Source organism: Equus caballus, chromosome 16 (assembly GCF_041296265.1).
Source record: "Equus caballus isolate H_3958 breed thoroughbred chromosome 16, TB-T2T, whole genome shotgun sequence".
NCBI lineage: Eukaryota > Metazoa > Chordata > Mammalia > Perissodactyla > Equidae > Equus > Equus caballus.
Genome location: NC_091699.1, coordinates 15,880,455 through 15,905,307, shown reverse-complemented (window position 1 = coordinate 15,905,307; position 24,853 = coordinate 15,880,455). Strand labels below are relative to the sequence as shown.

At 48.2% G+C, this 24,853-nt stretch overlaps 1 protein-coding gene across 15 annotated transcripts in view; it reads right to left on the bottom strand.

Moving 5' to 3' along the window:
- Positions 1 to 515: 515 nt before the first annotated feature.
- Positions 516 to 24,853, bottom strand: part of TMEM40 (transmembrane protein 40) — a 65,496-nt gene continuing 41,158 nt past the window's right edge. For 2 of the 15 annotated variants that reach the window (XM_070237244.1, XM_070237238.1), the window contains exons 2-12: positions 20,189 to 20,269; positions 19,559 to 19,693; positions 15,788 to 15,877; positions 14,616 to 14,669; positions 12,475 to 12,510; positions 12,049 to 12,081; positions 11,611 to 11,658; positions 7,967 to 8,038; positions 7,802 to 7,876; positions 7,240 to 7,302; positions 4,866 to 5,264 (exon numbers count right to left, since the gene is read on the bottom strand). In XM_070237244.1, coding sequence (XP_070093345.1) covers positions 5,224 to 5,264; positions 7,240 to 7,302; positions 7,802 to 7,876; positions 7,967 to 8,038; positions 11,611 to 11,658; positions 12,049 to 12,081; positions 12,475 to 12,510; positions 14,616 to 14,669; positions 15,788 to 15,877; positions 19,559 to 19,693; positions 20,189 to 20,261 — 720 coding nt within the window. In that variant the 5' untranslated portion in view covers positions 20,262 to 20,269 and the 3' untranslated portion in view covers positions 4,866 to 5,223. Of the gene's footprint in view, positions 857 to 1,280; positions 1,347 to 3,835; positions 3,938 to 4,865; positions 5,265 to 5,889; positions 6,507 to 7,239; positions 7,303 to 7,801; positions 7,877 to 7,966; positions 8,039 to 11,610; positions 11,659 to 12,048; positions 12,082 to 12,474; positions 12,511 to 14,615; positions 14,670 to 15,787; positions 15,878 to 19,558; positions 19,694 to 20,188; positions 20,270 to 24,853 lie in introns of those variants that run through there. The other 13 variants (XM_023619941.2, XM_023619936.2, XM_070237245.1 and 10 more) reach the window with 11 other exon arrangements.

Below are 24,853 nucleotides of genomic sequence, written 5' to 3'. Positions count from 1 at the left end.
AGGAGTTCTTTATATATTCTAGATATTAAACCCTTATCGGATATATGATTTGCAATTACTTTCTCCAATTCTGTGAGTTGTCTTTTCACACTCTCTCTCTCTTTTTTTTTTTTTTTTGCTGAGGAAAATTCATCCTGAGCTAACATCTGTTGTCAATCTTCCTCTTTTTGCTTGAGGAAGATTGTTGCTGAGCTAACATCCATTGCCAATCTTCCTCTGTTTTGTCTGTGGGTCACTGCCACATCATGGCCACTGATGAGTGGTGTAAGTCTCTGCCAGGAACCAAACCTGGGCTGCTGAAGCAGAGTGTGCCAAACTTAACCACTAGGCCACTGGGCTGGCCCCTGTCTTTTCACTCTCTTGATAGCATCCTTTGATGCACAAAAGAGTGCAGATTGATTCTTCAAAGGAAAACTGGAGTGGCAAAAAAAAACACTGGGGCAAATAGGAAATATAGACTACAACCATCCACCAAGTGGCCCAAAGTGGAGTGCCAGGATTGTCCTAGACTCCCCTTTTTCCTTTGCTTCATTCGTTTATTTGTTCACTCACTCATTCACTTATTTATTGAACAAATTCAGAGTCTAGCAGGGGAGACCAATATGCACACAGGTGATTGTCACGCTGGACGTTAAGAACTCCAAACATGGGGAAAGGCCAGAGGGCTGAGGGTGGGCGTACACTTGAAGTCATACTGTGGATTAGACCTTTAAAACGTCTTCAAATTCACTCTTCCTCCATGCTCCTGTGGCCACTGGTACCCGCTGCCTCCAGTCTCTCCTCGTGAGTCTGGGCCCTCGAAGGAGCTAGTGCCAGGACGGGATGAAAGGTGGAAGGCTTTCATTAGGGAAAACACCTGTGGGAGAGAAAAGGGAAGGGAGCGGCAGGCTGGGAGAGGCATCAGACTGTGACGCAAAATCTAGCCCCAGGAGACGAGGAGAGGGAAGGAGGGTTGGGTGGAAAGGTCTAGTCTGCTGGGTAGTGTAGGAAGGGTTTGGTAGGTGTCGGGGAGCCCTCAGTCAAAGTCAGCTGTCAGAGGAGTCCTGCATCTCCCAGGAATGGGCTTGCTTTAGCATCCCTCTTGTGCTAAGTTGCCGGCTGGGAGCATCCCTTGGGAAGCGTGGCCTCGGCACAAACGCAGAGCACAGCAGCCCTTGGTCAATTACGGTCCCTGTAGTTGGAGTCTGTGAGGCACTTCTCATGGCCCCCACAGCCCCATAGGGCTGCCAGAGGGACCTTTTAAAACGCAATCTCACTACGCCATTCCTCTGCTCAAATACCTTCCATGGCTTCCCAGTGTCCTCAGGCGAAAGTCCCAGCTCCTTATCCTAGCTCTCAAGGTCCTGCTGGGGGAAAGGTGACAATTACCCTGTGTGTCCCATAGCCCACTAATCCTCACTCCTGCACACAGCTTGCATGCCCCAGCCACACTGGACTGACTACCTGACGCCCCGCAGACGTGCTATCCTCTTTCATTCCTCCATGCCTTTCCCACACTACACCCTCTGCCTGGAAAGCCCTTCCCAACATCTCCCCTGTCAAAGCCCAGCTCCCATGTCAAGTGCTTTTCCCAGCTTCCCAGATTCAGTCAGCAGCATCCCCCGGCTCTGTCTCCGACCCAGGCCTGGGTCCTCTGGAGGAGACAGAGGATTTCTGGGGCTGCGTCAGGAGAACGAAATAAACAACTGCCCCAGTCCTCTTGGCTTCTCTCCTTTCCTCCCAGTGCAAGCTGGCTTACACGGCCTCCAAATACTCTCACCCTGCGTCCTCCCTCCGCTGTGATCACAGCAGAGATCCAGCACACAGAGTCCAGGGCAGTCAGAGAGAGAAGCCCCCCACCAGCCCCATCCAAGCCCTCTCCCTTCCCCTTGCCCCTCCACTTTGCATCCCGGCTTCCTGGGCTCAGGATTCAACACTTTATTTTTAGACAACACCTTGGACTGGGGCTCTAGGAATCCCTTGATGCCTGAGGTGTAACCAGACCGGGGCTGGAACTGGCCTTGACCTCTAGCTCGGCAGAGGAACAGTGAGAGGGCCCAGAGCACTGCTGGGGGCCAGGGCCCCAGGGAGGCAGCACACTAAGGCAGACAGGGCCCCCGCTGAGACCTAGAGGGCTAGGGGCTTTCTCCCAGGGCACGGAGGGCTCCCACAACCTGACGTGCCTCCTGTAACAACTGGGGCCCAGACAGGCCAAGGTTACCAGCAGCACTGGGGATGAACTCACGTTCCCACAATGCAGTCAGGCAGCCAAAAATTGGAAAGTGGAGCAGAAATGATTGCGTCCTGGTTCTTGCTCTGGTTTTCTCACCCATTCTGTGTGTACCTCCTTTAGCTCCTGTCTCCAGCTTAGCACTATGGGGGGCCCTCATTGTAGATGTAAGCAGATGGCATGCAGTCCAGAATCAGTTTTATTTGACCACAAATAATTTGAAATATTTTTTAATTGTGGTAAAATACATGTAACAGAAAGTTGACCATCTTAACCATTTTTAAGTGCACAGTTCAGTGGCACTAAGTCCTTTCACACTGGTATATGACCATCACCACCAACCTCTCCAGAACTTTTTCATCTTCCCAATGAAACTCTGTCCCCATTAAACACCAACTCCCCACCCTCCCTGCCCTCAGCCCCGGGCAATCCCCATTCCACTTTCTGCCTCTGTGAATCTGACTATTGTAGGGACCTCATATGAGTGAAATCATACAATATTTGTCCTTTTATGACTGGCTTATTTCACTTGGCATAATGTCCTCAAGGTTCATCCATGTGGTAGTGTGTGTCAGAATTTTCTTCCTTTATAAGGCTGAATAATACTCCATTGCATGTGTAGACCACATTTGTTCATCCGTTCATCCACTGATAAACACTTGGGTCGCTTCCACCTTTTGGCTGTTGTGAATGATGCTGCTATGAATATAGATGTGCAAAATATTTCTTTGAGAACCTGCTTTCAATTCTTTTGGGTTTATACCCAGAAGGAGACTTGCTGGATCATATGGTAATTCTATTTTTAATTTTTTGAGGAACCACTATACCATGTTCCATAGCAACATTTGAAATTTTTTAGAATTAGTTGCCAACATTAAAAAAAAAATCTGGGTTTCAGCCTTCTGTTGAGAAATCGGAGGTCTGATATTGCTGGTCCTGCACCCTTAGAGTCAGCCTCATCAGGCCCCCTCAGAGACACCAGCCGCTCCAGGCAGTGTGCCCTCCTCAGGGGTCTGGGTCTCAGCTCCGTAGGGCCCTCTCCAGGCGCCTTGGTTCTCACCTCTTTCTTTGTTCCCCCGCCCTAGGTGCTAACTGCTTCCTTGGCTTAGGCTCTGGGATACCTTGCCCTTCAGTCTCCTCTGCCTGTTTAACATGACTCCTATAGTAGGTCTCTGTGCAGTTCCATTTTCCCGGCTGGCCCTGGCTGGTACCACTCAGCTGGTGTTCTTGCTTGGCAATGCTGGACAGCAGCTGCCCCCTTCAGTCAGGTGTTGGCTCTCCTGGTGCCCTCTCCCCCGTTCCCCAGTATTCTGCATCAGGCTGACTTTGCCTGTCTGACCCTATGGGAGCTGATGTGTGCCCCTGCTCTAATCAAGTACCTCCCGCTTACTGAGTGTCTACTACGCGCTACATACTGTGTATAAGACTCGGTGCAACTACCTCACATAATTCTCGTCCGGGCACTGGGAGGCGGGTGCTGCTCTGATCCCCACTGTACAGATAAGGAAACTGGAGCTGGGTTAGAAAAGGCTAACCGCACCCCCCTCCCCGCCCCCCCGCCCCAGGGCAGCAGGTTCAAATTTCTATCATGAAAGCCTGTGTTCTATTTCTACGTTGGATAAATACCTGATCTGTGCAGCCCAGGCTCCCTTTTGAAGAAAGCAAGTTATGCCAAGTGCTTGACATCAAAACCTCAGAAACTAGCTTTCCGTGTCTTCGTTTTCTCGTCTGTGAAATGAGGATCATGACAGGGACAGAGGATCAGGCTACCGCACAGTGTTCGATGAGGAGTAAACGACACGATGTGTCTACAGTGCTTAGCTCCCCAGCCAGCTCGTCAGAGGTGCTGAACAAATGTAAGCTTTTGATAGCATTACCTAAATATAGAGGGATTATTATGTAAAGCATGATACACACGGTGGCTGGAAACTATGCTTATGGACAGTAAGTAGTAATGGAAAAACGCTTATTATATGTGAAAGAAAAAGGAGCCCAGAACAAAAATAAATGAAGTCATGCACTAAAAAGACTCGTGGGAAACACGCTAAAATATCAACCGTGGTGGATTTTGGGTCCTGGGATTTGGGGCAGTTTTTTTTTTTTCTACCAAAAATGTAAAAAAGGTAATAAATCACTGAAAAGAAACACAATGCTCTTCAAATTGACTCTTCAACTTGATGGGAGGCACGCAATCCCATCAGAATTCCCACTGGCTTCTTTGTAGAAGTTGACAAGCTGATCCTAAAACTTGTACGAAAATACAAGGGACCCAGAGCAGCCAAAAACATCTTGAGAAAGAGGAACAGAGTTGGAGGCCTGCGCCGCGGGCCTTGGCGTCAGGACCGAGCCGCCCCTGGGTGCTAGGGAGCGATGCCGGGACTGTTGAGAGCAGGCCCCTCTCACGGGGCGCTCCTATTCTTCTGAGAGACGGCCTCGAGCCTTGCGGACAGAGGGGTCTTAGAACGAGAGGAAGAAAGTTCTGGCAGTAAGAGTGGCTTTGGGAGGTAGGAAGGCTCTCATCCTGAGCTATGGGAGCTGAGCTGGAAAATCCCAGAAAAGAGAGATTGTAAAAGTCCTTGGAATTCTGTAGTCTCGTGGTTTTGGAAAGATAAATTTTTCACCAGACCACAGTGATTTGAGAAAAAAGGACACATAGTAAGATTTTCATAGAGCTTAATTTATTCATTTTCAATCCCATTTTGTTTCTGATGACAATTCCTCTGCTTTTTTGATGCAGAACTGTCCTTTCTTTTATAAAATGATGCTGATAGATATTTTTATTGTCCTCAGTTGACAAGTAAAGAGTTGGCAGCCCTCCTCTGATTCTTAAAAAATATTCTGTAACTCTGAGAAATCTCAAAGTCTGGGAAATACTGGGAAAACTTGCAGCTGCCTCAGGGACACCCTGCCTGGAGCGGGGCGGGACTAGCCAAGCTCTGGAAGGCTGCCTGGCCTGAGGAGAAGGCAGGCTCGGGTTCAAATCGCAGCTCTGCCACTTACTTGCTGTGGGAACTTCAACAAGTTACTAAACCTCTCTGAGTCTCTCTTTCTCCATCTGCAAAACAAAGATGACAAACACATCTCAAGGCTGTTGTGGGAATTAAATCAGATCACATATGTGGCTGTACCTGGACCATCTGAGCACTTCAGAAAGTTTCCTCTGGAGTCTACAAGCTCAATGAAAGCCCCCATTTTTCTCTTCTGCACGTTGAAGAGATCTCATTTCTTCAGCCATTCTTTATATCCCACTCTGGTCTCCTCTCTGTGTTCTCCAGTTTGTCATTGTTGCTCTTGACATGTGGGTCTAGAACTGAACACGTGCTATTGGTGTGCCTTGGCCGTGTAAAGTAGAACCTACTATCACCTCCGTCAATTAGACTCTACCCCTCCATTAATGCAACTCAAGCTTGTCTTGTGTCTTATCTCACTTCCTTGGTATTTGTTGAGCTGAGGGTACCTAACAGCTTCAGATCTTTTTCACAAGAATGTTTGCAAAACCCTGTCTCCTGTTCCAAACCTGCACAGCTGATGTCTTGGACATAAAACGTCTACGTTTATTACCTTTTACACTTTATCCCGTAGGACGAGGTGCCCTCCCTGACCACACGGGGTCAAAGAAGACCTCAGATGTGTTCTCGCGCTCTAGAAACCTAAAGGAATATTTAGCGGACTCTTTCTAGTCCTGTGAAGAGAACGTTTATTTGGATCTTGACGGGGTCCAGGGTAGCGGGCTGGGCAGTGGGTGATGGGGTGGCGGGAAGACACCTGGATGCTGTGGCTTTAGTCCCCAAGAGCTCCCCTGGGTTAGGTTCACCCCAGGGGCCTGACATAGTGGTTCCCTGCCTCAGGGCAGTGGCCTGTCTGCCCCAGGATGGCTCTGCAGAACCTGAGAGCACACTGGGATGGCCTGGGGACTTGAGAGGAACCATGAGCCCAGACAGATTACAGCTCGCAGGACCCAGGGGACTCCTACTGTCCCCTGGGAGCAGTGATGCCCCAGAATCCTCCTGTTGGCCCAGGTACCGGGAAGAACTCAGGCCCCGCACCCTCCCTCTGCCTTCCGTCCTGGCAGCTGAACTGCATACCAACACTGCCCGAATGATAACTCGGCCCAGGCTGGTGCCAACGTTCAGACCACAAGGAAGGAAAATGCTCTCTTTATTGCTCTAGCCTGGCCTGCCGCATGTCTCCCAGAACGTTGCTCTGTCCTCGTGGGTTCAGGGAATGCAGTGGTGGTCACACTGGGGCCTGGCCTGGCTGCCCTCCCGGCACTGGCCTCAGTCAGTCTTCCTGAACCCTGGAAGGCAAAACCCGCAGGATGGCATGGGATTCTGAAGGCAGCCAAGCCTCATTCCCACCATCACCCTAGATGCCCTAATACCCCTCCCAGCTGGGATAACAGTCACCCCAGAAGCCACGGTCTCCATGACACACAGCCATTGCAACTAATTTCTCCTTTATGAGGGAAACAGATTAAAGGAGACAGAAATCCCTGGCACAGAGACACACAGCCCCTGGCCTCTCAGTTTTGGGCTGTAATAGTAGGCACAGAGCTGGTAGTCAAGAAAGACGAACTGCTCTAGCCCACCCCACCACTCTTGCGGTGTGATCCTGGGCAAGTCACTCTACCTCTCTGAGCCTCAGTTTCCCCATCAGTCAAGTGTAAGATAACTAAAGCCCACCCCCACCCCCAGGTGCTATTAGGCAAATAAAATCACTGAGAAGATGGTGTTCGGGGAAGTGTAAAGCTCTTTTCCACAGACCTTCGTACTTAAGCACTCTCGCATCCATCCCTCACTTGATTTTCGAAGCACACTTGTGCGATAGGTATTATTACACCCATTTTCCAGTTGAGGAAACTGAGGCTGAAAGAGGTTCTTGGGCCCCAGAGCTGGTAAACGGGAAGAGGTAGGACTCGAACCCAGGCCTCTGCCCCGAGCCCTGTGCTCTTTCCCATTTGCCAATGCTCATTCGCAACAGAAGACCCTGATAGGAAGAGAGGGGGAAGACAGGAAGAACGTAAAAGTTACCTATTAGCCTCAGTTTCTGAAAGAGGGGGATGAAGCCTTGCAGGACGCTGTGGATCCGGTACACTGCTCAGAAATGGAGAGAAAGGTGGTTGAGCTTTGTGCCCCATCAGGGGACCCGGGGTCACACCTCCCCCCGGCCACCCTTGGACAAAGGCCTAACCCCACAATCAAGGCTCTAATGGTGGAATTTCAGGCAGCAGGCTAAGCTTCGATAATAGTACGAGAATTATTATTATTAAAAACAATGACCACAAACAGCAATAACAGAGCCAGGAAACTCAGTGAATTCAGTGCCCGACTCCAGTAACTAAGTTGTTTTTGGTATCTGGCTAATTCTGTTTGTTTGCCACTTTCAAATGTTTTTGTTGCATTTTTGTGGAGCTGCCCATTTTTTCCACCAGCTTTTGCCAACAACCTCACATTGACCTTGAAAGGGGTCAGGAAGAAAACAGGAGCATAAGGAAATCTTTACAAGATGTTAGGTCGTGGCTTTCTGGCCCTTAGCGAGCATCTGCAGCCCGTCCCGCCCTCGCCCTCCGAGGGTCTGTGCGCAGGGCCTTACCCAGCCCAAAGTAGATGCCAACGGTCTCCAGGGAGGCGAAGGTGAGCAGGCCGACCCCGAGGGACATGAACCAGTCTGCAAGGGCAGGGAGGAGAGAACGGTCAGCCTGCAGGTCTGAACCCCCCGCTCCCGTCCTCCCATGCGCACCCCCCGCCCCCGACTCACCTGCATAGTAGTGGTAACACACCAGCAAGGCCCCAATGGCAAAGCAGAGGAGGACGAAATGGAAAAACTCGTCTGTAAAGGCAGAGGTGGGAAATGACTGTTTGCTTTTTTCTTTCTCTCTCTCTTTAATTACTAAAAGTATTCCCGTCTCTGCTCAAATGTAACTTTATTCAGAGAGGCTGCTCCTGACCTGCCCAACTAAAATAGCACCCAAGCCCCACCCCTTTCCAGCCCTTATCTCGCTTCCTTATTTTTCTAACATTTATCGCCGCTCAACCTGCTATATTTTCGTTTCTGTGTTTATTCTCTGTCCCCCTCAGTAGGACGGTGGGTGGGGATTTTGCCCAGTGATTAAAGCAGCACCAGAGGCACCCAATACTTTATTTGTCAAATGAATAACTACAATTGTAAAAAATGCAAATGTGCCAAGTTCAAAAGTTTCACATTGCCCCACTCTCCCTCCCTAATCCCTCTCCTTAAAACTGAATGGAGCACAACTAGAAGGACCTGCAACCAGAATACACAACTATGTACTGGGGGACCTTGGGGAGAAGAAGAAGAGCTCAGGTGCCAATCTTTAAAAAAAAACAACTGAGTGGTGATTGGCAAACCTTTCCAGGTGTATATATGCACATTTTTAAAAGCAAAAGCAGGACCAGTTTATACACCTGCTACTCTGTAATTTGCTTTTTTCCTCTCATTGATAGATTGGGGCCATCTTTCCAACTTAGAGCATGTATAGAGCTGCCCTGTTCTTTTTGATGGCTGCATAGTATTCCATGGCATAAACTTCCTATTTTTTGCTGTTACCACTGATACTGCACCAAACGTCACCACACATGAATCTCTGTGCATATTTCTGTGGACCCGACACCCAGAAGTGGAATTGCAGGCTCGCGGGGTTTTTGTAGTTAGTGGAGGGAGAAGGAGAGCCTGTGCCTTGGGCAGGAATTCAGGGGTGGGCTGAGAAAGAGGCCCCCAGCCCTTTGCCAGGCACTGTGAGCGTCATCAGGGGAGAGTACACAGGGGCCTTGACTCACTCTAGGGACTGTGATTAGAAGAGATGCAAAACAAGACTTCAAGAAGAAAAAAAGAAAAAGAAAGAAGAGAGGACAACTCAGGGACAGTTCCTGGAACGAGGCAAGCTCTCCAAGTGGGTGTCAAGGCTGTTGAGAAGCTGTCCTAGTTTAGGCCAGTTGACCACGGATGTGCTGCGAAGCTTTGGACAAGTGTCCCGACCCCTCTGAGCCTCAGTGTTGTCATTGATAAATCCAGGAGGCACCCTCCTCTCCTCTGACAAGGTCGAGGGGGTCCTGGACGGGAAGGTGCTGTGTGAATGCTGACGGGCAGTGGGACACCACATATCGTTGCCGTCAGAGGCGTTTGGAAGGCAAGTGAATGGAAGATGAGGAAGGTATTTCTGGTTTGGTTTCTGTTGTTTTTTTCCTGGGGAAAAATCAAAATGTCTTGGCTCTGAAATCTGTTTATCCTTTAGGAAAAAAGTACATTATGCAAAACTAGTCTCCACATTTAAGAAAGCATCAGGCTTGGGCCTCTTCAGAGATGTGACCGCCTGGGGGCGAGGCAGGTCAGAGACTCTGTCCTCACCCAGTCTTTCAGGAATGCAAAATGAATTCCCAACAGAGAATTTCTCCCAGGATCCTTTCTCCTGTTTCCTTAGGAATAAATATTTAGAAAATACAAGTGTTTTTAAGAAGAGAGAGAGACAGGGCAACAAAATGCGTGATCAAATAGAGACTGGACAGGCAGGACAGCTTAGTTTGAAAGAGCGAAAAATCAGAAACTACCTAAAGGCCTATCAAGTGGCGCACAGTAAGTACATCATAATGCACACATGCTGTGGAATTTTTTTTTTAGGAAGATTAGCCTTGAGCTAACTGCTGCCAATCCTCCTCTTTTTGCTGAGGAAGACTGGCCCTGAGCTACCATCTGTGCCCATCTTCCTCTACCTTATATGTGGGTCGCCTACCACAGCATGGCTTTGCCAAGTGGTGCCATGTCCGCACCTGGGATCCGAACCAGCGAACCCTGGGCTGTTGAAGCAGAACGTGCACACTTAACCGCTGCGCCACCGGGCCAGCACCCATGCTGTGGAATTTTATGCAACTGTGAAGATGCCATGAAAATTCAGGAGTCACCACAGCTAGGGCAGTCCAGGAGGGCTTCATGGAAGAATCAGAGTTTGAGCTAAGCCTTAAAGACAGTCAAGGCAGTAGGACTGGATGAGAAGGAAGGGCGTGTGTGTGTGTCATGTGTTTGTGTGTGTGTGTGTGTGTGTGGTGTGTGTATACACGTATGTGTGCATTTACGTGCCGTGTTACGTGGGAGGCACAGCATGAGACGAGGCCCAGAGGTGGGAGCAAGGCATAGACCCAGTACAGTGAAGGCTTCCACTGGGTCAGTGGAGGGGCTGTGGGACCTAGGGCGGTTCTGGAGGCTGAAGCCATCAGGCCAGAATGAGGACTCCAGGTTACGTCTGAGCCGGGAGGAATGGGGGATCATTCTCGTCTGGTTTTTCTCAGACTTCAGCCATCCACACCCGCTTTGTGGTTTTTGTAGCACTGCTGACCTCCTTCACAATTCCATGGTTATCCAGGGACCATTGGTACTAACGTTTACTTAACATTTTTCTCTGAACAGATTCCTTTTTTCCTCAAATGATTTACTTTAAAAGAAAACTTCATGTCACAACAATAAATGGAAAACTAGGATCTCCTGTCGTAAAAGTAACGCATGGAATGGAAAGCAAGATGATGGGTGCGGCCCACAGAAAATGCTGCCCACGGGGAGGTCCCCCTCTCTGTGTCTGGAGTGGCGTTACAGGTGGCATTACAGGTGCTGTTACAGGCGCGGGGCCCCGAGCTGAGACCATGCTCTGAGACCAAGAGTGGCAAGGGGTGTCGCCTTCTCTCTTTAGGGTGTAGTGCCGTGGTCTGAAGCAGCCTGGAACTGGCCTGCTCTTTGAGAATCTCGGTTTTAGTCCGACGAGGCCCATTTCACAGCCCAGGAGGGTTAAACCGCGTGTCCTGGTCATCCGGCTGGACAGAGGCGGCACCAGGGCTGGGGCCCAGCTCTCCCGCTCCCTGCAAGTGGGCTTTTGCAACAACTCAAAATGTTTAAATGTCTTTGTCTAATCAAAAACTGTGGTCTCCCATCCCGGCCTCAGCCTCCTCCCCAAGGCCCCCACAGTCCAGGCCCAGAATGGAAGGGGTCCCCGTGGTTCTCATCGCTCCTTCCCTAGAGTGTACTCTTATCCGGCTCACGGCTTCCTCACCATACCCGTTCCCAGCTCCTCCTCATGGCCGTGGGCCTGGAGGGCATTTATTGTCCCAGTGACTCTGTGCCTAGCGCAAAGAGCTCAGGACCAGGGTTCAAGCCCAGGTTGTGCCGCTCACTAGCTGTAAGACCAGTCTCCATCCTTGAGCCTCTGTTTCCAAACCTGCAAAGTGGGAATCATTACATCACCTTCTCAAGGTGATTCTAAGCCGAGGAGTTTGCAAACTCCAGGGCACACGACAGAGGTGGGCTATGGTTACTGCTGTTCCAGGCTACCAGCTGACTTTCTACCCATAGAAATCCGGACCAGACAGGCGGAAGCAGCTTTGGAACACCAATTTCCTTACCGTCTTTCTTTATATTCAGCCTTCTTAACTGAGCGGGCTCCACTTCTCCTTAGGAACAAGAGAGAGGTAAGGGGTTAACTTCAACGAGGGATGCCAGGCAGGGTTTTCTCTTCCCTGACTCACGGAGAACGGCTCTCTTAGGTTCTTTTTCCTGGGTCAGAGAGCGCTTACTGCAGGACTGGTCAGGGCAAAGCTCCGAAGGAGGGGGTGGCTGTCCTTGGGACCCTCTCTGACCCCCTCCTCTCTCCATGGGCCTGAGTCTGTTCTGTTCCATTTCCCCTGAGCCTGGAGGCTGCTTTCCTGAATCACGGTGACACTCTGGCTGGTGACAGCATCCCTGTTGGGACTGACCCACCCTCCCAGGCTGTCTGTTGTCTCGTCCCAACGCCCTGAAATCCAGGCCACCTCCCGCTCTCCTCTTGGAGCCTCTGTATTTACCACTTGCTGGGTCAGAGCCTCTCCTTCGGAGTCCTGGAAATTAGAAACTCAACATTAGTGCCCAGGACAGCTTGGGTCCTTAACAGGCGCTGCCATCCTGGGGGAGACCAGAGGTAACCTGTGAAAATGCCCCTGTTGAATTCTCCAGCCCCCAAGAGGTCTTTCTATCTATAGATAGTTCTTTATAATCCCTTTGCCTCTTGCCTGGACCTCCTTTCTAATCTCTACTGGCCCCCTGCCTCATGCCACAGCCAGCCCCACCTGCCTGCTGAGGCCAGGTCAGAGCCCAAGGCCCCTGAGTAGACCTGGAGTCCCGTCTCCCAGCCATTCACCCCGACAGCAGCTGGCCCTCCTGGAGGAAAGAGGACACCCAGATCTCATTCAACACCAGCTCTGACAACCCTCCTCCCCTAACCAGACGCTCACCTGATTCCCCAGAGGGCACCACCTCTCCAGAGGCACCTGCACAGACGGAAAGACAGCGATCACTCATCCATTATCTTCTGGGTGGGGAGAAGTCACTCCGCGGGGAAGGCGGATCTCACTCAGAGACCTTCCATTTGTTCCATTTGATCTGCAGTGGGCGGAGTGGGGACTGGAACAAACTGGAAGCTTCCTCTTCCATCTAAAGGCCAGTCACCACCCACGGGTCGCTGAAAGCTGCTGTAGGAAAGCCTGCCCAGTGTTACAGGGCTTCCAGTTTCCCACGAGAAGCCAGGAATCTAAGTTTTTACATAACCCTCTTGATTATAAAAAAGTTGCCAACTCTTGCATTCCATTGAATCAAAGATGTCGTTGTTTGTGAAAATGAGGTTATTTTATGTGCTACTGTGTTAGGAGAACTACGGTCAATTATCATTGCAAGTTGCCAGTGATTTTAAGATGCATCCTGATTTCAGGAATGTCCAAATGTGACAAAGTGTGAGTTCTAGAATTGATGAAATATATTATTAATAACGATAATAATGAAACACTCTGAGCCAGATTAAACACATCTACACACACATGGGCCACGAGTTTGCCACCTGTGCCTGTTCATGCCTATCCAGAGGCAGGTGATAATACCCAGCCATGTGCCCCACCAGGTCCTGAGCTCCAGGGAGCCAGGCTGGGTTGTGCACTGGGAGCCCCAACTCCCCAGCCCTGAGTGTCGAGCCCCTTGTCTGGGCTGCCAAGGGTGAGTTGAGCCCCATATACCGGCCGTCCCCCCATTCATCGGGTCTCAGGTGGCCCTCCCACCCCATTCACCCTCTGGTTCTTGATGCATATTCTAGGTCCTGGTGACCTCTCTCCTAGCCTGCTACCTCCTTCCCCTCAAGGGCAACCAGGACCCCTGGTAATCCCACTACCAGGAGCCCCCACTCCACTCCACTTCTTGTCCATCAGGTCAGCCTCCCCCCAAATACCAGAGGGGGCCCTCAGCACCCGGCAAGCACAATGTGCCGAACTGTCTTTCCGGCTGATGTGCAAACAGGAAACACCATCTACAAGTGACCAGAGTGGCCAGTGCTGAGGACACAGAGGACATACCAAGAATGGCAGGAAACGAGACTCCAACAGTGTAATTTACTAAGTCCTCCGATGTCTTGGGGTTCACAAGTTCACAAATAAGTGATGATATCTACATTTCTCCAGTGAATACGAATTACTTTTATGATGAAAAAAACATTTTTAAATATACATAAATGTAACAGTTTCTCTCTCTCATTTTATACCAAGTAAAACCTTCTTGCACTCCTTGAGTAATTAAAAACATTTTTCTAAACCAAGTAATACTTGTTTTTGTAAACAAAAAAAAGAAAGAAAGAAAGAAAAAAAGAAAGAAAGTCAGAAAATTCAGATAAGCAAATAAAACAGTATAAAGATCAGCCACAATGCTGCCACCCAGAGGCAGTGTTTAAACATCAAACTATTTCATTCACTTTTCTTTGAATGTGTACATAGGTGTTCCCTGTTGTTTTCCTTGGGTTATTATCTGGCATTAGGAAAGTACGTAGATTATAGAAATGTTGGATTAAACAAAGTTAAACAGGTTTTCTTGTCCGGCAGCGTACATTGGTCAGGCTCTTTGGCGAACTGGTTCATTCCTACAATTCCCCATGTCATCACAGTGCTACCAAGCAAAGAGCCATGTTTATATCTCCTGCTATCATAATCACGGTGCTTGGAGACAATTATTCCATTATGCGAGCTTTGTAGAGATCAGATCTTTAATTTCCCCTTGCATGCTTAAACTGCCCAGTGTTCCAAGAGAGAGGGTACTGATCGTGTCCCATTTTGCTGGTTGGGAAGCTGATGCCCAGAAAGATAAGGTGACTTGTCAAGGTCACCCCGCAAGTCAAGGTTATAGCTTGGAAGAGAATCCAGGACAGTCTCACCATGGTAGAAATATTTGCCCCCATCCCCATCTGCCAATGTTATAACCACACACCTTTCCACATCTCCTATATTTGCCCTGGAACTTTTCAGTGCATGAAACACCCTCATGACCTCGTTTCTGCCCAACAAAGCCCTGAGCCCTCATGTCCTAATTCTATTTTCTTCAAAGTCACTGGACAGCCAATTACCTCCATAGAGTTGAAGCTCATCCTTCGAAACATCAGGCTCTGCAGGCTCAGCACCTGGGTGGAGACGACCCCGGTTAGTCAGCTCTCCCGGCCACAGCGGCCATCTCCACGTGTCTGAAGTCTTGTCACACCTGTAACTGTAGCACTGTCCTCGTGCTGGGGTGAGGTGGGCAGTCTTCAAGAGGCAAGACAGTCTTACAAGTGCTTTCCCTTTACCCTGTCTCTTACTCCCCCCAGCACACCCAAGGGTGATCGTGTTCAGTTTACTAAGAAAGAATGGGGGTCCTGAGAGGACTGGGCCTCATTCAAAGTCAATAACGAGAGTTGCCCTTTATTGAGCACTGTCTATGTGCCAACACTGTCCAAAGCAATTTATGTTTAAAATTTCACTTAATCTTCATGGAAATCCTACGAAGAAGGTATTAGTACCTCTCCCTCCCCCATTTCACAGATAAGGAAACTGAGGCTCACAAAGTTAAATTACTCCCAGAAGGTCACAAAGCCAGTAAGTGACAACTCTGGGGTTCAAACCCACGTCTGTGGCCAGAGCCTGCGTTCTTAATCACTTTTATCCCCAGAAATAGAACCTAGAGTCCACTCCAGCCTCGTGGGCAGCATTTATTAAACACCTTGTATGCCAGGGTCTGTACTGGGTATTAATCCAGGCTCTTTCCTCAATGTTCTTTTCTTCCCACAATCCATTTGGGCTGAAATTTATCATCATTTTTTTGCAAAAATGTTCTTCCGGTTGTAAAATTAAAACATGCTCATTGTAACATATTTATAGTATCAGATAGTTCAAAAAAGAGAAAATAAAAATCACCCATAATTTAACTATCCAGAGATAACTATTAGCATTTTGATGTTTTTCCTTCCAGTCTTGTTTATAACCACATACTTGTGAATTTTCACAATATGAGCTCAAACTAATTATATGATCTGACATCTTTCTTTTTCACTTGGGAGGTGAGCGAAGAACAGAGTTCTCCCTGGGACAGGGTGTAGCATCATCGATCTCTTTTGCTATTGTTGGACATTACGTTGTTTCCTGTTGTGGCCCCACTGTAAACAATGCTGCAAGGAACACCTTCACACACACACGCTCGGTCCCATCGAGAAACTCAACAGTGGGACACATGGGCAAAGGGGAGATGGTAAGGACCACTGCCTACCCGGTGAGCCATCCCTGTGGCGGTGTCCAGCCCCCCGGCTCTGCCGTCGCTTTCCAGGTCCTCTGGGGTGAGGGTCCTCATCCCTGCTCTCTGCAGAGAACAAACACAAGCTGGAGGAGAACCTCAGCCTGGAAAGAGCCTGGAATACACTCATTCTGGTGTTCAGTCTCAGAATTTAGTTTATGTGAGCAGTGTGGTCTGGGGAAGAGAGCTCTGCTTTGGGGGTTGAAGGATAAGAGCTCTGCCACGAACTTTCTACGTGACTTTGGACAAATCACTCAATAGTCCTGTGGCTGCTTTCATAAGACTTTCACGAAGATCAGACAAGGTCGTGTGGGTGTCTTTTTACTGAGGTGGTTTCCCTCCCACCCAGAGCAGGGCTGTCATCTCTGTATCCCCCAAAAGCCAGGCTGACTGTGTTTGCTCCTGCTGTCTCCCACCTGGAATGCCCTTCCCATTGGTCTCCCTTATCCTGAAGGTTCAGCTTATTCTGAAGGTTAAGCTGATATCATACCTCCTGCAGAAAAGCTTGTCCAACAGCCCCAGCTCACACTGATCTTGCCCTCCCTCCTCTGGGGTTTCTATGGCATCAACTAGCCATGCTTGACACAGTAGGTGGGAGGCTCAGTCAGTGGTTGTGGTGCTTGTCTCTCCAACCCCCTTGAGCTCCCAAAGGGCAAAGCCTGGGTCCTCACTCTCCCAAGGGTGCCCAGCCTGGAGCGGGAGCCTGATCAGGAGTTGAAGAATGACCGTGTCGTTTGCACTCTTGGACCAGTCAGCATTCCAGGAATTCAGGCCTAGGAGTTTCTGGCCCCAAGTCCAGAGGACTCCCTTTCCTCAGACGACTAAGATGGCCCCAGCTGTGCAGATGTTCCTCCGTGTATTTAGGGACGTCCTGCTCAATCATGGATAAATTTTAAAATTCCAGGAAACCAGGCTAACCGCGCTTAAAAATCAGTGTGTATGTGATCTCAGCTAGATATGGAGAAGGGGGTATCAGGAAGCACATCAAGATAACAACAGGGGGCCGGCCCCATGGACAAGTGGTTAAGGTCGTTTGCTCCTCCTGGGCAGCCCAGGGTTTTGCTGGTTCGGATCCTGGGCGCGGACATGGCACCGATCGTCAGGCCACATTGAGGAGGCGTCCCACATAGCACAGCCAGAGACACTCACAACTAGAATATACAACTATGTACTGGGGGGCTTTGGGGAGAAGAAGAAGGAAAAAAAAAGATTGGCGATAGTTGTTAGCTCAGGTGCCAATTAAAAAAAACGGTTAAAAAAAGATAATGACAGTGGTATTTATCTCAGGAGATAGGATTTCGGGTGGCTGCTATTTTTGTCTTTTTTGTATTTTACAAGTATTAGTCAATGCCAAAAAAAGACTTTTTCATTATATTTTGCAAAATATCGAATACAGAAAATAAAGAAAGCAAAAATTACTCCAAATTCTATCAGCCAGAGACAACCTCCATCAACATGTGAATGAACATTATTTTAGTTTTCTCTATGATATATTCAAAATATATAATTTTTATAAGAGATATTATAGAGTGTTTAAAATGTTTAATATTATAGAACTGTTTAAAATGAGGACTTTTTTTGTAGGTACTCTCTAATTCAATTATCTGAAAAATTAACTCTGGCAGAAGGAGTCACTGTTGTTAGTGTCCCCAGTATCCATCACAGAGCCTGGCATACAGTTGGTGCTCAATAAATATTTATTGAATAAATGTAAGGAAATACATTAATATGTGTTTGGTGGTTATCTCTGGGTGACAGAGCAAAGGATGATTTTTTCCTTCTTTCGACTTCTTTATATGCTCCACATTTTCTATAACAATGTGCCGATGTGTAATCTTTCATAATAAAAAAGTTTTAATTAAAAAATGGCAAGATACACTAAGAACAAAAAGATATGTATGGAGAGCAGTGCTGGATGCCAGACTATGACTTAGGGTCCTGTGTGTGGAGGAAGGCTGGGAGCTACAGTGAGGTACCCAGCCCGGCGTGGGGCCTTGAGGGCTAACGGTCACCATCCGAGCCTGAAGACTGGGCAGGTAGGTAATCCTAGCAGCAGGCCAGCCACGCTAGGATCAGAGACCAGGATCCTGAATATCAGTGTGTCTCTATGCTTCTGTGTTGATTTCCCTGTTGCTTTCTCTTACTGTCTGGTTTCCTAACTACAGCCAGTCCCGTGTGTGCTAGGGAGACCAGAGGGAAGGGGCTTATGGCCACACTTGGAGGAGAACATTTTGTGGGGAGCAGCACCCTCTGAGTGTCGACCAGAAGGAGAAGACAGAATGTCCCCTCCCACCCAGAAAGGAGAAACCAAGGGACAGGCAAGTGGCCCCTGCACCTGGAAGCTCTTCTTCCAGAGCTAGTCCTCACAGGGGACAGGTTTGTGCACTTTCTAATAGGGGCGGTTGCTTCCTTTCCAGTCCTGTGAGGAGACAGGCTACAAACAAATCCACCGCACCCACCAACCACTCTTGCTCCTCTGTCTGCTGAAAGATGCATGAATTTTGTGGCCTTTAGCCTTAGTCTCACCATTTGCAACATGAGGACATAAAGCCACAGTTTTGCAAGCAATGTTTTTTTTTTTAGCCCAAGATCTTTTTCATCAAATCTCAGGCCCCAGCCAGCTACATAAACAGATCGTAGTGCGTGAGCTCTGGTGGAGGAGGAGTGAACCAGAGCCCACCCCTCAGCCGCCCTAGTCCCAGAAAGACCTCCAGGGAATCCCAAGTTGTTTACTGAGCCCTCTTACGGAGGGTCAGTTAGCCTGTCTGTGCCTCAGTTTCCTTGCCTGTAAAACGGGAATAGTCATAGTACCTTCTTCAGCGTGTCGCTAGGAGAATTAAATGAGTGATGACCCATAAAGTGCTTGGGACAGTACCTGGCACAAAGTAAGTGCTCAATAAATGCTATGACATTGCTGCTGCTGCTATAAATTCCGCCTTACATTTTGAATTAAAGAATAAAGGGAAAGAACATTTTGCTTTTTATCAGAGAGTAATGTGGCAATTTATAATCCAGACCCTGTTAAGGTGTCCATGCCTCAAAACCCACTAAAGTGGGGAATCCGTAATTAAGATATGGTTTATGCAAAAAATTCAAAAAGTAAAAGCTTTTGAGCAAGGATGTTCACGAGCGCGATAAACTGGTGGTGAGCAGGGGGGATCTTAACAATAACAGTTATTTGCGCTCGGTGCTAAGACTTTACACATGTAAAGAATGTAGTCCTAACAATAATCCCATGAAGTAACAACTTTTGCTATCACTCTCATCTTATAGACAAGGACCCCGAGGCATACAGGGTTTAGCGATTTGCCCAAGGACACGTAGCTAGTTAGTGGCAAAGAAGGGATTTGAATCTAGGCAGGCTGCTTAAACACACAGGTGCACTGACGCCGGCACCAGAACACCCCTGATAAACCTAAATGTTACTTTACACGCCATGCAGCCACTTGAGGGGCTATTCAGTAAGCATGAAAAATAGCTGCAAAGATATTACAGAATAATGTGGCAAAATGCTTAGGATAAGATAGCAAAAAAATTTAAACAGAGGCCAGAATTGTCTATATGGTCAATTATAACTGTGTACAAGTTATGTGTACAAATAGGTGGGCTCTGGAAGGGACTATGGAAAAATAGAATTGAAGCGTCAAGGTGGGAGATTATGGGGGACTGCTTTCCATGTAAATGCTTTTCTTGAATAACACTGTGAGATATATAGATACATAGATTTTTTTTTAATCTTTGCTATACCTGAGGCGGAGGAGGATGACGAGGAGGAAGAGGAGGAGGAGGATGAAGAGGAAGAAGAGGCCTTGTCTCTCTTATATCCTTCTTGAGAAAGGAGTCCGGCCTCCCGGTCCTGCCTGTGGAAATCCGTCTCTCCGTCTGGAAGGCACACATAGGCAAGGACGAGTGTTTCCCACCCTTCCACCCCAGGGACCACCCAGGCCTCCCCAGGGGTCTACTTGGACTTAGGGGGCCAGAAGGGCCTGGAGTTTCTGGGATACTCTTCCCAAACACCTAGGGCCAATGGAAGGTGCAGGAGACCAGGGCTCTCAGAGGCTGCAGAGCTCTAGAAAGGCCCAAGGCAGAAGTTACTCTGAATATGAAGCCCAGAGATGAATATGAAGCCCCCAGAGCCTCCTTGAGATTTGGAGAACGACTGAGGGTCCCCACAGATAGAAAGTGCTGGGGGAGAGGCTGACCAAGCACATACGTGGATATGTGTGTGTGTATAAAATCGCTACTCCCCTAGCGGTTTGGACTGTGACTTGAGCCACTGTGCCACATGAGCTGAGCAGGGTCTTCTTCTGTTCTACCCACTGCTGGACTTCACCTCCCATGTGGCTGTGCCCAGAGGGTCAGAGAAGGCAAACATACCGTCTAGATCCTCTGTTTCTCTGTGGATTTCACTGTGGTCTTGAGTCTGGGCGGAGGATCCTGAAGTCTCCATGGCCGTCCCTGGAGGAATAACAATAGTAAGTAATTAATATCACTGTGGTTAATATCCTTAATATATAAAAACTTGGCAAATAAATAAGAAAAAGGCAAAACACCCAATATTCAAAAAGAATGAGGAAAACAATTTATAAAGAAAGAAAGACACAATTAGAGAAATTTGAATAATGATCATCTTTTGATAATATTAAGGACTTTTAATTTTTTTAAATAGACTTCAGGTTTTAGAGCAGTTTTAGATTCACAGGAAAACTGAGTGAAATGTACAGAGATTTCCCACACTGCTTACCCCCAAACACGCATAGCCTCCCCCATTATCAGCATTCTCCACCAGAGTATTTATCTTTTAGGTGTGATCCTTATATTGACGTATTTATTTAAAGTATCTTTAAATTTAGAGATAAATACTGGAATATTTATGATAAAATTATGTGATGTCTTCAAAATAATCTTGTTGCGGGGTGGAGAGCATAGGTGGGGACTCAAATCAAACAAACATGACCTGAGTTAATGATTGTTGGAACTACATCGAAATATAAATAGTGGTTATCTCCAGGCAGTGATATTATGAGTATTTCTATTTTCTTATTTTTACTTTAGGTTTTCTAAATTTTTAACAGTACTGCTTTTATTATAATAAAACCACCCATAATTTTTCATTACTTAAAAATGTAATATGCCACCTTTTATCAGTATGGGACTTAGCAGCTTTACAAAGGGCTATGTGTTCAGACTCCCACCTGAGCCTGAGCACAAACCAGTGAGGTAGGAACTAGGATTAATTACTCCTCAAATGTGAATTGTAGTTTCTAGACAACAAAACTTCTCAAAAGATTATTTCATTTGATCCTTCCAATAACCCTGCAAGGTGAGTTTTGTTATCCCCATTTTACAGAAGAGGAAACTGAGGCTTAAAGAGATGAAGCGACTTGCACAAGTTGGGACTCTGAAACCCGTATTCTATTTAAAGCACTCCGAAACGCTGGTCTGGGGCACACAGCGGCTCGAAGGCCCTTCTGGAACTGTTGTCAGGGTTACCGCTGCAAACAGTGAAGGTGAGGGCAGGGAGCACGCACTGGAAGGTGCAGAGGGTGGTGTGGGAATCTGTCCCTTCAAGATGCTGTACTCTGTGCTGTCCTGAAATTCTGAGAGGGAGCTGGAGGAAACTCTGGAGGCGAGCTGCCAGGTGAGGCCACAAGGAGGGAGTTGGCACCCTCCCCTGGGGAAAATACCTGGTGTTGCCATGGTAGGGCTGCCCCTCAAAGGGGCACATGGTCACCGAGCTCAAGACTATATTTCCCAGCATCCCCTGAAGCTAGGTGTGGCCATGTGGCTCTGTTTCTGCCAGTGGGATGTGGGTGGACGGGATGTGTGTGGGGATGTGCTGATACATGCCTAATGGCTCTTTGGGGGAAAATGTATACACACACATATGTTTGCTATAAATTTTACTGATGTAAAGAATGTATAGCACACACTTTACAAAGAACAGAGCATACGATACTCTTTATTATGAATTCCATACACCTATATCTTCAGTGTGACTTGGAATTTCTTAAAAAATCCACTATCAGTTTTTATATATCTGTTGCCAACAATAGTGTCGCAAAATCAGACTAAAAATAAATGCTTGATAACTACCAAATTCAGCAAAGAAATTGCTCACATCATTGATGAAGGAGAGAACTTCCGACATGAGTGTTGGCTGATAATTTCTTTTACATTAAGGAGCAAGACAAAGTAGAACAGTGAAGGCATTCATTACCATAGTTTGTCAGTGATGAGAGCAACTTCTCTGCTGTACTGAATAACATTTAAAAATTCTGGAATAGAGGCCGGCCCAGTGGCGTAGTGGTTAAGTTCATGCGCTCCACTTTGGCGGCCTGGGGTTTGCTGGTTCGGATCCTGGGTGTGGACCTGCACACCACTCATCAAGCCATGCTGTGGCAGCATCCCACACAGAAGAACTAGGAGGACATACAACTAGAATACAACTATGTACTGGGGCTTTGGGAAGAAAAAAACAAAATAAAGGGGAAGATTGGCAACAGATGTTAGCTCAGGGCCAATCTGCCTACCAAAAAAAGGAAGTTAAAAAAATCATAATAAAATTTAAAAAATTCTGAAAGAATATTTTCTCAACTTTTATACAATGTAATGGCTACAGGTGCAATGCAGTTTTAGGTTTAATCTGCATTATTAACATTTTCTTAGTCTCTTTCCTAAGTTTAGACAATCAACAAAGCAAACTGCCAAGCTCTGATGTGTAGTGTACTGATTTCTGCGGTGTGAATACTCCCGTGACTGACTTCAAGCTGCCACGTGACGTCACAGAGTGCAGAGGTGGGAAGAGCTGTGCGGCAGCACGCAGCATTGTTCAGCGTTCCCACCACACGGACACAGCAGATGTGTCTCAGGGGCCTGGGTGAGAGCAGAACGCAGCAAAATAAATCAGGAAGTGAAGCATTTTGAATGCTGATCAACTTTATTTTCAATGAAATTTATTTAATTGTATGTTAATTTAATAATGGCTGTATTTAACAACCGGCTCCCCAAATTCCTGAAGATTTAACAAGTGGCTCTCACGAGTCGTACAACCCAGTTCCAGCTGTGGGACACCAACTTCTGTTTGATTTCTACTCCCTCTTTCCTGCTCTTCCTACGCTGGAATGCAGACACGGGGGTGGTAAACCAACCTCCACCGTGCAAACCCAGCAGACACCCAGGGATTCCCTGAGCAGCACAGCAGAAGGCCTGGGCGTGCCAGACCTTGCGCACAGAGCAGCCGCCACCTGGGCCTGGCCCTGGCTGGCTCCTGCACAGGAAGTGTGCCTCCCTCTTATTTGGGCCCCGCGTTTGGTCTCTGTTCCAGCAGCTTAGCCAAGCTGTGCCTCCCAGCTCTGGAGCCTTGATGCCGAGAGGAGGCAGATGCCTTGGTCTCTGACTACGTTAGACCAGCGTTCTCTACCTCAGCACTCCTGACATTTGGGACTGGATGGTTTTCTGTTGTTGTGTGCATTGTGAGGTATTTAGCAGCATCCCCACTAGATGCCCATAGCACCCACTCTAGTTGTGACAATCAAAAATGTCTCCAGATATTACCAAGTGTCCCCTGGGGACGGGGGACTTGAGAACCACGGGTCCAAAGAATCTGCACGTAATCCACCACAAGACCTTGGCGAGGCCGTGACCTTCCCTGTGCCTCAGAGCCAGACCGCCTGGGTTTGAATCCTATTGACCCTTCGAGCTATGGGTGTTGGGCACGTTACTTAACCCCTTGCTGTGCCTCAGCTCCTCATCTGTAAAATGGGAACAATAATAGTGCTTACCTCATAGTATTGCTGTAAAAATGGCACAAAGTGGAACACATAAAGCATTAAGAGCAATGCTTGGTGTAGAGCAAGTGTTAACTAACTGCCAGCTGAGACAATGATCATTATTACCACAGGGACGGCAGCAAGACAGCCTCAGACTGGCCAGGGTCCAACCCTGCTTCTGTCACCTGTGCAGGAGAGGACCTTGGGCAGGGCAGTCCCTTTCTCTAAGCTCCAGCTACCTCACTTGTGAACTGGCGATGGCAGCACCTAAGGGAGGAAGGATGGCCGGTCCCGCCCTCAGCAGGGCCCAGAGAGCGTGGGCTCCCTCTTCTACAGACTCCTGTTACCCTGGGACATTCAGGGTCCAGCCCCAGCCCGGCTCACTCCTCTTCTCCTAGGTCCCTGGCTCCATCACCCCATTCTAGAATAAAAATCCCCATTTCTGGGGCTAGCCCCGTGGCCCAGTGTTGAAGTTTGTGTGCTCTGCTTCGGCGGCCCAGGCTTTCACCAGTTTGGATCCTGGACCCCAGTCTAGCACCGCTCATCAGGCCATGCTGAGGCCGCATCCCACATAGCACAAGTAGAAAAACCTACAGCTAGAACATACAACTAGGTACTGGGGGGCCTTGGGAAGAAGATGAAGAAAAGAAGATTGGAAACAGATGTTAGCTCAGGTGCCAATCTTTAAAAGACATCCCCATTTCTCAGGGCAGAATTCAGTTAGGCATTAGGAAGTTACTAGCCAATAAAACTAACAATATTCAGGTGTGGATGACTTGACCGCCGCCCCCCCCGCCCCCCCCCCCCAAAAGCCTCCGGGACACGTCTACGTTTTGAAAAGGACTCTCTGTACATAGCAGATGTCCAGCGCGTTCATTCATTGGCTGAGTTAGTCTCTAACGGTGGAATTTCAGGAGTGGAGGAAGAGATTTAGAACCATACGGGGGAAAGAGAGCTGCCGGGTGATGCCAAATACACCAAAAATTCACCACGTTGGTCCTCTCTCTCTCCTGCTCCAGCTGTCTCGGTCAGTCGGCAGTCCCTGGTCACACCCCGCATTGTTAGGCTTTCAGACTTCCACCTAGCCCATTCTTTCCTGTTGCCAACATGGTATCTGACCTTCCAGGCACAGCTCAAATCGCACCTCCTTTAGGAAGCCCTGTGTTAGTTGCCTAACCAGACCCACTCTCCTCACCCCCACTCCCTTAGTCCTCTTCCCCCACCGCCCCGACCTTCTTTCTTGCTAACAAAACTGTGATTTTGTTCTTCC